The sequence below is a fragment of the Nomascus leucogenys genome, chromosome 3, assembly GCF_006542625.1.
Source record: "Nomascus leucogenys isolate Asia chromosome 3, Asia_NLE_v1, whole genome shotgun sequence".
In the NCBI taxonomy this organism is placed as follows: domain Eukaryota; kingdom Metazoa; phylum Chordata; class Mammalia; order Primates; family Hylobatidae; genus Nomascus; species Nomascus leucogenys.
Window position 1 is genome coordinate 130,614,344 of NC_044383.1, and position 12,492 is coordinate 130,626,835.

Sequence of the window (12,492 nt, forward strand, 5' to 3'; positions counted from 1 at the left end):
GAGGCAAGAAATGCTTAAATAAAGGCAAAGAGCCCTTTCTGAAATGACTAAGATGATGCTGTTGCAATTAGCAGAAATAAGGAATAGAAAAAATTGAGTGTGAATGAGGGTTTGAGTGATTTAGTTTCAGACGTGTTGTGGTGAGGAGTCCTTATGCCATTTAGAAGGAAGTGATCAGCATTCATTACCATGTGCCCTGGGATTTAGGATTGGAAGTTGTGAGCAATCCATTTACAAGTAATATTTGACACCAGAGGAGTAGCTGAAATCTACAAAATGGGTGAATTTGTAAAGAGGAAGGACTGGGAAAAAGTCATTTGCCACTATTTGTATTTTTTGTAAATTGTTTTCTAGTCTCTATGACTGTCATTAGTTCTGTACTGAAAACACATGATTTTCCTGATGTTGTTACCATTTCTCCCATATTTATCAGCACTGAGAGACCAACCATCTACAGCAGCAGTTTTCCATGTCTAAGAGGATTTAATTTATAGTTATTCCTCTTAGCACTTTTCTATGTCACCCCCAACCCTATGACATTAGTTTGTGTTCGTACCTGACACAGAACAGATACACAAGGCATCATCAGCAGCAATAACTGCTAATGTTTGAAGGGCATTTTTCAGCTTTTGAAGGGATTTTCTTTATTTAATGTCCTCAGACTGGATGTAATTGAGTTGTCAGTATTTTATTATTTCTTTTTTGTGAAAACAAAAACACAGAGAGGTAAAGCTCCTTGCCTGGTGACTCAGGTGCTAAATGGAAGAACTGAGATTTGAATGCAGGATCTTTGACTTTAAATCATGCACTCATTTTCTGCTGCATTGCTGATGCCTCACTATGCCATAGAGGAGGAAAACAACGACAACTTTGATGTCAGCACAACTGTTTTGCTTATTATTCTTCTCATATGGCTTATTAACCTATCCGAATAATCATTTCTACTTAACAGATTACAAAGGCTGACTTAGAACAGCGCCATCCTCAGCTGGATTATGTTTTTACATTGGCACAGAATTTGAAAAATAAAGCTTCCAGTTCAGATGTGAGAACAGCAATTACAGAAAAATGTAAGTTTTTTAAAAATAGTTATGTATCATCATCCACTTTCCCTGCAAATGGTGACACACATACACACACACACACACACATGCACACAACACATTTTCAAAGATTATTCAACTAGAAAGTAATAGTGTTTAATATTACTCTTTATTTATACAGAAATGTAGCTTTCCCTTGTTTTTATATTTTGCGAACATTGTTACAATAACCTTATGAAGTCCTTAATTATTAACATCATGACTCTTAAGTAATTACTTACACATTGGGTTTTCTTCTCTTAACTTAGGCTTTCTTTTAGAGGAATAAAAAAAAAGATTAGAGAAACTCACAAGAATGCAAATCCTTTCTCTCATTATACTTTATTCTCTAAAATTAGGTCTTACTATGTCTTTTAACTCAACCCAAAATTCAGTCCACAAATATTTATTGAGCAACTACTATGTGCTTATGTGACTGGCATTAATTTGGGGATACTTTAGTTAAAAATGAGAGAAAACAATAACAAAAAATAAACATACAAAACAATAGCAAACAAAGATCCTTGCTTGGGGTTTGCGTTCTAGCTCAGAAGCATCTAGCTTCTACAAACCCTTCTTAGTGGGAATGTACTACCAATAGCAAACGAAGTCTAAATTCTCAAGAGTGACACCTAGGGATTGTCACAACCTGCTGCCACTACCCCTTCTCTCACTTCAGCCCTTGGCCTGGACTGTAATTATGCTGTTATTCCTTAAAATATCCTGACATTTCCTAGTCTTCTTACCTTTATTTGCATTATTTTTTTTTCTCTTGGCCTTTTCTTCCCAGGTGAAATTCTATGCAGCAGCTAAAATATCATCCCCTTTGTGACGTCTTTCCCTCCTCTTCTGGTCCCTGGTGAATGTTAATTTCTATTTTTAGTTCCTTCTATGGCCTTTCCCCCCATTGCTTTATTATAGATCTTACAACTACTTTGTCTCTCCCTTCCATAGATTGTGAATATCCGTCTTTCTGCCCTTGGGGCTTTAACAGTGCCAATACAAATTAACTACCTAATAAATATTTGTGGCAAAATATAAACTGGAAGGATAAAGCCTAATATTTGTCAAGGGAAGAACGTTAGCTACTCTCCCTGTAAAAAGTATGTTTTGATTTCAAAATAGTCATGGTAGCAACCAGGTTATTTTAGGAGATATATTAGAAAAGAACTTTTAATGTCTAACAGTGTTGGCTTATTTTTACTAAATACATCATTTTCCTTCTTTTCTCTTTTTATGAATGGATGGATTGTGCCTATTATGGAACTTTGGAGTGAGCCGGTTTCCCTCACATCACGGGGGAGCTCCTCTGCTGTAGTGATACCAAACTATTGACAAAGCCATTTCCAGTTTGCTTTTTCTATCATCTTGATGTTTTTGTTTAATTATTATTTTTTTAATCACCTCCCTTTTTGTCCAAAACTTCTTTCAGGTGTTTGTTTTTTTGTTTTACAAGACTTCTCCTAAATATCTTCCCTTTCCCATTGAATGTACACACTCTATTTTCTCTCTATATATAAATATTTCTGTGTGTGTAGAGGTTCTATAGCCTTCATCACCCCTCATTATATGAAAAACTCTTCTCGGGGGAATGTACTGCTACCAATAGTAACCTGGTTTTAGGGCTTAACTCACAATGAGTGGGATAATTTGCTTATTTTTTATGATAAACCTGTGATATTTGCTCTCGCTTGATGTCTTTGGTTTCATTTGTTTAATGTTAAAGGATTCTATTAGTAATAGAATTGGTCATAAGTACTTTATGTAACTTTTTAACTGACGAGAACATTATGATAGATTTGGCCTCTCTTCCTTAAGTTTAAAACTTAAGCAATTTATTTAAACAGCTAAGACAGAATAAAACAGATGGTCTCATTGAGCAAGTTTTAAAGAATGATGCCATATAGGTATAACTTAAGGCCTGAACAACCTTAAATTGATAGTTTTTTTTTCTTTTTTTTTTGAGATGGAGTTTCGCTCTTGTTGCCCAGGCTGGAGTGCAATGGTACAATCTTGGCTCATTGCAACCTCTGCCTCCTGGGATTAAGCGATTCTCCTACCTCAGCCTCCCAATTAGCTGGGATTACAGGCACCTGCCACCACGCCCAGCTAATTTTTGTATTTTTAGTAGAGACAGGGTTTCACCATGTTGGCCAGGCTGGTCTTGAACTTCTGGCTTCAGGTGATCCACCTGCCTCGGCCTCCCAAAGTGCTGGTTACAGGTGTGAGCCAGTGCACCCAGCCAGTTGATAGCTTTTATGTTTCACTGTAACCATATATTATCCCAAGAACTTTGCCAAAGTGTTCCATGATAACTCAGCTGGAATGTTATCTTGTAGTTACGTTCCTCATGGGCCTGGTACTTAACTATAGCCTTTCTTTTTGTCTGATATCCAAAGCATCTTCCAGCAGTGTGGTTTTAACATTCTACCTACTTATTATCAGCAGGTTCTTGCAGATATTCTAAGTTATTGTTTATTAGTACCTCAGTTCAAAATTATGAACTAACTCTGAAGTGATTAATAAAAAATTTAAGTTTCCAGCCGGGTGCGGTGGCTCATGCCTGTAATTCCAACACTTTGGGAGGCCGAGGCAGACAGATCACGAAGTCAGGAGTTCGAGACCTGGCCAACATGGTGAAACCCTGTCTCTACTAAAAATACAAAATTAGCCGGGTGTGGTGGCACACACCTGTAGTCCCAACTACATGGGGGGCTGAGGCAGGAGAATCACTTGTACCTGGGGGTGGAGGTTGCAGCGAGCCGAAAGCTGAGATCGTGCCACTGCACTCCAGCCTGGGCGACAGAGCGAGACTCTCTCTCTCTCAAAAAAAAAAAAAAAGTTTCCTTAGATCTCTCTGTCCTTAAAACCTTGTTAAAAATAGAGAAAGGAGAAGAGAGGAAGCTTGAAGAGAAATGGAAAGAGAGAGAAGGTGATAATGAGTGAAAGGAATGAATAACAATAAAAGAGGAAGGATAAGAGCCAGTATGGAATTTTTATGATGAAGAGCTGCTGGGTGCACAGTACATGAGTCTCTTTTACTTTTAGTGTCTCTCTTGAACTTGAACATATAAAATTCCTTTTAGAGAGTTTTCGTGCTACAGTAAAATAAATGCAAAAAAAATTCTTACACAGTCCATTTTCTTCTAAAATCAAGACTGCCTTAGAAAATTCTCCTTTGAGGGTAACAAGTGACTATCTCTCTGTCTTAAAGTTCTGTCATGAAGTACTGTTAAACCCTACCTTCATCAAACCAGATCTATAAATACAACTGTAAATACAAAATTAAATAGAAAATTATTTTCTTTATAATTTTTTGGCAATATCAGTTTATAATAGTAGATATTTTCTGGGAGTTGTTTTAGAGCACTGAAAATAGAGTTCAAAATTTTTTTTTCTCAAAACACCATTTCAGAAATATATCAATTGTATAGGATGGCAGATGTATATTAAAATTCCTTCAAAATGTGTTTATCAGCTCGCCTTCTTTCTTTTTTCTGTTTATAGACTTATTTCTGATACATTCGATATATGGCATTTTTTCTTTCTCCTGAGAGTTACATGTTGGGATTTTTTTTTCTTTTATAATGCTACCCTCAGTGGAAAGGGTCAAGAACCAGTGGGATGGCACCCAGCATGGCGTTGAGCTAAGACAGCAGCAGCTTGAGGACATGATTATTGACAGTCTTCAGTGGGATGACCATAGGGAGGAGACTGAAGAACTGATGAGAAAATATGAGGCTCGACTCTATATTCTTCAGCAAGCCCGACGGGATCCACTCACCAAACAAATTTCTGATAACCAAGTAAGACTCATCAGATCTTTTTTGGCAGTATTATTTTATTGGATATACTTTTTTTCTATTGTTCACTGTAATTCTTAGTAATAGGACCCTGTCGTGTTTTTTTCCTAAGTTCTTAGAGTATATATTGAAATTTATATTAAGAATTTGATCTGGAAGATTTTTTGAAAAATTTCTGGAGGCATAACAAGTAAGAATGTGTATGTCTCCTAGATTTATAGCTCACTGACTTTTTGCAAGTGAAACACACCCTTAAATCAGCATCTCGAAAGAGAACATTTTCAAGATTCCAGGAACCCTCTTTTGCTCCCTTCTGTACTGTATTAGTCTGTTCTCACATTGCTATAAATAACTACCTGAGACTGGGTAATTTATGAGGAAAGGAGATTTAATTGACTCATAGTTCATTTGAGGGCTACTGTAGTGAAGCATAACTGGGAGGCGCCAGGAAACTTAAAATCATGGCGGAAGGCAAAGGGAAAGCAGGCACCTTTTTTACAAGGCAGCAAGACAGAGAGAGAGAGATAGAAGGGAGAAGTGCCACACATTTTATTTATTTATTGGAGACATTGTCTCACTCTGTTGCCCAGGCTGGAATGCAGTGGCACTATCTCAGCTCATTGCAACCACCACCTCTTGGGTTCAAGCGATTCTTGCCTCAGCCTCCCAAGTAGCTGGGATGACAGGCGTGAACCACCACACCCAGCTAATTTTTGTATTTTTTGTAGGGATGGGGTTCCGCCATGTTGCCCAGGCTTATCTGCAACTCCTGAGCTCAAGTAATCTGCTCACCTCGGCCCTCAAGTGTCACACACTGTTAAACCATCTGATCTTGTGAGAACTCACTCACTATCACAAGAACAGCACAGGGGAAATTCATCCCCATGATCCAGTCACCTCCCACCAGGCTCCTCCTTCAGTTGGACATCAGATTTGGGTGGGAACACAAATCCAAACCATATTACTTACTTACCCTGAAGGTTATTTTTATTAATAAAATTTTCCAAGACTTTCATTTGAGGGCTAATATAGTGAACAAATCAGATAAGTAAGTTTAGTTTCCTTTAATGTCTTTTTAACCAAAGTGTTTTATCAATTTCATAATAGCAAGCATCTTTTTTTCATCAGTTCAGTTATAGAGTTGATAATATTGAACAACTATGGTATTTTTAAAAGTGCTTTTAGGATTCTCTGTATAAAATTATAAAATATTCTTGAATTGGAGACTTTGGTTGTGAGGTTATAGTTTGGTATAACATTGATTTGCCCTTCAGCTAGCCTAAGATAGAAGTGTATATTTGTGAAGAATTTAAGAGAGTATATGTAGAAAACAATCGAAAATGTGGAAGTATGTTTTTATTCTCCACAAATGCAGACTTTACTTGGTTACAGTTTTAAAAGCAAGTGGCCAGTTATACGCATTTCTGGATCATTCTCTGTGTTTGTGATACTGCTGACTGTTTCCACCAAATGACTCCCAAGTAATAGTGAAGCCCCTGGCCCCTTAACTAGAGGAATACAATTAAAAGTGATGTCAGTGTTTCAGTTATCATATTAGAACATTATTTTTAAATCAGCAGTGTGATTCTTTTCTTCTGAAACCTTAGGGTGATTTAAAATCTTCCCAGTTGCTACAAAAAGCATTATATTAAAGGTTTCAGTTGTCATTTAGATTTCATGGTGAGTATCTTGATCCAGAGACTCTCAGAGGCTGAAAAACTATGTCAAAGAACCAATGCCAGTGGACAAATTCAGCATCAGTTTGGCTAATCAAGCAAACTCTCAGTAAACGTTGCTTGGCAACGGTTATCTTTGTAAACACACCTTGTGATCCAGGGGCAAGAGATGGAAGACATCCACGTTGATCCTTCACATTTCTCCAGGCATGTATGCAGGAACTCTCTCTGTATTCAGTCCTTTATGACGCATGTCCGTGTAAGGATCAGAGGTACAGCAGAAGGAATGAAAAAGACAAATGATTTGAGGAAGGAAAATATCTCAAAAAGAAAACGATAATAATCTTGTAATATTGTCATCTGTGTACCTGATCACTTTCTTAGACATCTTTCTTTTCACTTCTACTAATTTTGGTTTAAGCTTACATATAAGAAAGGGTTTGCCCCGGTCTGTTTTCATCTTGTGATATATGTATCTAAAGCATGTCAAAATCTGCTGGGAGTACTATTGTTTTGATTATACTAATTATTGAGTGACCAAGTCTAACAAACAGACCTGCACTCGCACCTCAGATACTGCTTCAAGAACTGGGTCCTGGAGATGGTATCGTCATGGCGTTCGATAACGTCCTGCAGAAACTTCTGGAGGAATATGAGAGTGATGACACAAGAAATGTGAAAGAAACCACAGAGTACTTAAAAACATCATGGATCAATCTCAAACAAAGGTAACTCTAAGGCCCTGGCAGGTAAATGTATATTGTCAAGTTGAGAGTTTGATTGCTTTGGCTTTCTCATGGAAACCTGCCAAACATGTAGCTACTACATTTTATTATTTTTTTTTATTTTTATACTGTGATGTGCTGAGTTAGTATTATCATACTTAGTACAGAATGTATGCTTATACAGTATGTATTTGAATTTTTACAATGGAGTTTTTTTTTTTTTAATCAGCCTAAACCTTGCCAGTGATTACGTGTTCTGATTGTCTTACGCTCTCAGTATTATCTAGAATACACTTTGCAGTCTTCTGATGGTAAGGAGTGCAGGTGTGTACAGATGCATCAGGGTAATGGTATCCCTAAAGGTAATTGCAATAGCGTGCTATTTGGGTGGGGCATCCTAAGTTGAGGACCAGACACACATGGATCCAACACTAGATCCCTGAAATATTCTATGTGCATTTAGGATTTTAGTTAATTTACTATCTTTTTTCCCGTTACTTTGTCTAGTCAGAGTATTTGGAACAGCTCAAAATAGAATATGTGTTTACAAGAGAATTTTCTGTCACTTGAACACCTAGAATTTGAGAAACTATAAACAGTGATTAGCATCTCTTTAAGATTGCATATTTATATTCATCATTAGTAAAAAAAAGATGTGTACATCATGCATATAGTACTGGGAATGCTTGTGTCTAAGTGAAATTACGCACATCTTTATTAAAATGCAACTGTCTTAAAACCAATTTGGTATCAAAACACATCTATTTTGACATGAATAAAATGGGTATTAGAGCACTTTATATTCCTGATATATTCTGGATAATAAAGTATGGCCAAGCATTTAATAACATTTTGACATGGATAAGTTTTATACATTTCCAGAATGTTATTTTTAGTTATAATCTCTGAAGCTCTGAAAACTCGAAGAGGAGAGTTACAAAGGCAGCATGTGAGGCTGAATGTGTTGTTAGATATGCCTTGGATACTGGAGAAAATAAGACTGGGTTAGCAAAGACAAAACTTCACGAGTGGTTAAAGCAGAGTGGCTATAGTATTGGTCTTTCTAACATTTTACTACAACTTTTCTCTTTTTTTATAATAGGTTATTTGGATATAGTAAGGATATCATAACTCAGGCGGGGAAGAAGGTGAATTAAAAACAGCTTTAATCTTAAGAGATATAGTCCTTGAATATACTTTATCTTTGTGTTTCCAAAAAATCCACGTATAAGAATTAGGACTTTGTTTTCCTTGTAAACTTAAAAAATTGATCCCTTAGGAATGTGTGGCCTGCTTTATTTAGCACCTCCAATTCTTTTTTTTTTTGCTTTTACTTTGTAAATATTTTAAGACAGCCTACAGCAGTAGTTGGATTAGATGGAAGAGGCAATTAAAAATGAATTATATTGCAAGGTGATTTTTCATTTATCATAGCTAAGACAATCACAACGTTCCAGTTTCTTTGTAGTTACAAGTGGTTGTCCTTATTGTGTTTTCTCTCTGCATTTTTGGGGGGTGGGTGGAAATAAGTAATTATATTAATATTTAGACATGATTTAGATATGTTGTTATCTATAAAGCAGGGAAAACAGAGCAAAACTGGCTCATAGGATCCCTTCATGAATGACAACTAGGGCTTCTGTATGAAAAGAGAGTTTTCTCTTTTAAACACAGTGATATTTACAATTTTTAACTATTTTAAATGGACATCTTTGTAGAATATATAAATCTTTCTTTGCCTTCTTAAAGCTTGTGAATGTATATATAACTTTTTTTGAATTCTTGGTATTATTGTTGCAAAGATAGAATTAAGGAACTTTAATGGATATAAGTGACCTTAGAGTTCTTCTGAACCAGTGTTTCTCAACCTTTCTTTACATTATCGCTTCCCTAAGGAGCCTTTGTAGACTCATCTTCCCCATGAAATTTTAATACCATGATATACTGTGTACTGTATGGTTGTGCTTTATACATAAAAAGAGTACATTTTTTCACCCTCCGCCTGAAAAGAATTAACCATTTATTACCTCTGTTGAGAATACATGGTCTAATCTAATATTCTCAGGCTCAGAGAAGTTAAGTGATATGTTCAAAGTCATGCAACACAGTCAGGATGATATTTTTCTATACTAAATGGTAATGCTCTTCATGCTGTGAGTTCTGAAGAATTGGCAGTAAATTTATTCAGGTTACTATACTATGTGAGATTTGGGGCTTTGTTTTGTGCATATAAATTTTGAGTATCGTCTCATTGTCAGGCACTGTACTAAGCTCTTCACACACATAATTTCATTTAATCTTCACAACAACCGCAGGAGAGAGGTAGCATTTTCATCAGTCCCACGTTGATGAATAGATTGAAGTACAGAGAAGTTAAGGAATTACTCAAGACTACACAGCTTATAATGGCAGAGCTGGGATTGTAATTCAAGCTTGACTGGCAAGTCAGGCTCTTATCGTCTCTAAAAACAGTTTCATTTTTCTTCTTTGAATCAGACTGTCAGCCGTTGCTGACATTCTTGGTGACTGCTTTGTGTACCCGCCTCTCAGTTCTGTCTGTAATTCCGCTTACTGATTCTTATCTGTGTTGAGTTTAGAAGCCATATTAGATGAAAGATACGGGGCCTTTTTTATGCATAATGTAATGCACTCCAGTACGTGGCCATCACACCCCATCTAATGGCTGCTGAGAGGCCTTTTACCATGGCTGCCCTCTTATCTTCCAGCCTGTTCTGTATATACATCATTGTCAGCCAAATTCTGGAGGGGTGAAGGGTTGTTATACTTGCACATGGAATACTGTGCAGCATAATGTGTGAAGTTCAATATCAGCTTTCAAAGGAAATGTTTTGTATGAATTGCAGTTAGCCTAAATAATTTGGCTATTCACAATTATGAGTCCACAATCCCTTATCTACAATGCTACAATTTCTACAAAATCTAAAAACAGCTTTGATAACAGAAATCTTTGAATTGCCATGCAGCTGTTTATTAAAGTCTTTATTTATTCTGGTTAGTGTGAATAGCCTTGTTCCTTGCTGCAGAAATATTAATGTGTTTGATTGCTTTCCCAGACCCTGTTCAGGGGTAGTAATTAATATAGTTACTTTCATAATATTAGTTTTCTAATGTTCAAAAAAAAATCTTAATTCTGAAACACAACTGGGTCCTGATTTTTTGGATTCTTTGAACAGTAGGCCTGTCTCTAATGTTTCTAACTAATCTATATATCCTGACCATTACTGTTTTTACTTATAACTTTTTTTCCTTCCATCTCCTAATGCTAATTAACAAATTGTCTAGTGCCAGTTGAGATAGTGATTGTTGAAATGTGTTTATAGCACAGTCAGTGTGGATGCCTGATTTGGGTCTGAAATGCTATTTTAGCTGTATATATTTTGGCACTCCAGGGCTAAAATAACATTCTATATGTGTATATATATATATATACACACACACACACATATACACTCATGTATAACACACATGTATATATACATGCACATATATATGTGTGTATATATACACACACACATATAACTGTGTGTATAGATGTGTTTGCACATGCATGTAGATACAGGTATGTATATATATGCACACTCATGTATATACACACATAGTTATCTATACTAAAGTATTGTAAAGGAAATGAGACAGTATAACTCTGTGCTATAAACAGTTTCTTAGGAATCACTAATTACTCTGTCTTTTTCTCCTTGTCCTTATTGCATTTTACCTTGCCTATGTTAAGGTATTTCTAGGTTTGTATAGGCAGAACAGAAAGCACAGAGTGTAAGGTATATGGGGCAATGCTTGGTTAAACGCCCATCTTATGCACTTGTCTGTGCTAACCTATAGGAAGTTATTTCAACTCACCGAGTCTCCATTTCCTTGATTCTAAAGTGGAGAACATGTCTAATATGTAGGGTTATTGTGATATCAAAAGTTATGTGTAAAAGTTGTTGGTAGGTAGTATATGCTTAAGAAAAAGTTGCCCAAACTGTCATCATATGCTCTTTCATATAATGTCTTTCTGATGAATCCACTGCCTTTAGTCAAATGCACAGTACTTTCTGGGGTTAAATTAGCAGAAGGTTGAGTCATTATCAGTTGTTTGTCCATAGTCATTTCGAACTCTTTCTACTTTAATTAATGATAAAATACTTCATTGTCTGCTTTTCTGAGTGCAGTATAGATATTCTAAAACTTTATTAACAGATGAAATTTCTTAAAAAATGCAGTTTCCTTAGTTTGCAGAATTATCACAGTTGCTGAATTTACCTTGCAATTAAGCATTTTCTGCCAAAGCAAAAATCCAACCATCTTGGGAAGAAAAGGTACAGAATTTAAAAAGACACAATTATTTATTTTTTAAAAAATTTTATTTTATTTTATATTATTTTATGTTCCAGGATACATGTGCAGGACATGCAGGTTTATGACATAGGTAAATGTGGTGGTTTGCTGCATCTGTCAACCTATTACCTAGGTAGTAAGTCCAGCATTCATTAGCTGTATATCCTGATGCTCTCCCTTCTCCTGCCCTCTTCCTGCAGGCCCCAGTGTGTTGCTCCCCTCCCTGGGTCCATGTGTTCTCATTGTTGAGCTCACACTTATAAGTGAGAACATGTGGTGTTTGGTTTTCTGTTCCTGCATTAGTTTGCTGAGGATAATGGCTTCCAGTTCCATCCATGTCCCAGCAAAGGACATGATCTCATTCCTTTTTATGGTTGCATAATATTCCTTGGTATATAGGTACCACATTTTCTTTATCCAGTCCATCATTGATAGGTATGCGGGTTGATTCCATGTCTTAGCTATTGTGAACAGTGCTGCAATGAACATACACATACTTGTATCTTTATAATAGAATGATTTATATTCCTGTGGATATATACCCAGTAATGGGATTGGTGGGTTGAATGGTAGTTCTGTTGTTAGGTCTTTGAGGAATGCCACACTGTCTTCCACAATGGTTGAATTAATTTACATTCTCACCAACAGCATTAAAGCCTTCCTATTTCTCCAGAGCCTCACCAGCATCTGTTGTTTCTTGACTTTTTAATAATTGCCATTCTGACTAGCATGAGATGGTATACCATTGTGGTTTTTGATCTGCATTTCTCTAATGCTCAGTGGTGTTGAGCTTTTTTTCATATGTTTGGTGGCATAAATGTCCTCTTTTGAGAAGTGTCTGTTTATAAGA

The 12,492-nt window shown here is 36.2% G+C and overlaps 1 protein-coding gene across 2 annotated transcripts in view; it reads left to right on the plus strand.

The window, feature by feature from the left end:
- UTRN (utrophin) overlaps positions 1 to 12,492 on the plus strand; it is a 573,765-nt gene that overhangs the window by 270,919 nt on the left and 290,354 nt on the right. For both annotated transcript variants that reach the window (XM_030809793.1, XM_030809794.1), the window contains exons 48-50: positions 953 to 1,070; positions 4,683 to 4,888; positions 7,135 to 7,289. In XM_030809793.1, the coding sequence (XP_030665653.1) occupies positions 953 to 1,070; positions 4,683 to 4,888; positions 7,135 to 7,289 (479 nt within the window). The remainder of the gene's footprint in view (positions 1 to 952; positions 1,071 to 4,682; positions 4,889 to 7,134; positions 7,290 to 12,492) is intronic.